This window comes from Antrostomus carolinensis, unplaced genomic scaffold (genome assembly GCF_000700745.2).
Source record: "Antrostomus carolinensis isolate BGI_N321 unplaced genomic scaffold, ASM70074v2 scaffold41281, whole genome shotgun sequence".
NCBI classification, from domain to species: domain Eukaryota; kingdom Metazoa; phylum Chordata; class Aves; order Caprimulgiformes; family Caprimulgidae; genus Antrostomus; species Antrostomus carolinensis.
In genome coordinates, this window is record NW_010294196.1 from 411 (window position 1) to 691 (window position 281).

At 64.1% G+C, this 281-nt stretch overlaps 1 protein-coding gene across 1 annotated transcript in view; it reads right to left on the minus strand.

The window, feature by feature from the left end:
* The window catches only part of LOC114819050 (histone acetyltransferase KAT2A-like), a gene marked incomplete at its 5' end in the record, with an annotated part of 1340 nt that overhangs the window by 117 nt on the left and 942 nt on the right, over positions 1–281 (minus strand). Inside the window, 2 exon segments of the mRNA XM_029087360.1 lie at positions 1–2; positions 5–102. The exon segment at positions 1–2 is cut by the window's left edge and continues 117 nt beyond it. Of these exon segments, the coding sequence (XP_028943193.1) occupies positions 1–2; positions 5–102 (100 nt within the window).

The following is a 281-nucleotide window of genomic DNA, read 5'->3' on the forward strand; positions in this document are numbered from 1 at the left end:
TCAGCGATGAACAGCTTCTTGGTGACGTAGTAGCGGTTCTTCAGGCGCTCGGTCATGGTCTTCAGGTCTAGGGGTGGGGAAGGGTCAGGTCTCTCCAGGACTCTGCACCCCCCAACCACAGAGCTGGGACACAGACCGAGGGTCCCGACTCATCCCTCTCTCTTCTGGAGTGTCTTGGGGCTCCCAGAACCCTCTCACCCCAACCAGGACTCCCAGCACAGACCCCCCAGTGGGGGTCCTGCAGCCCTCCCTCCACCATCCCGCCTCGGGGGGCCGGGGAC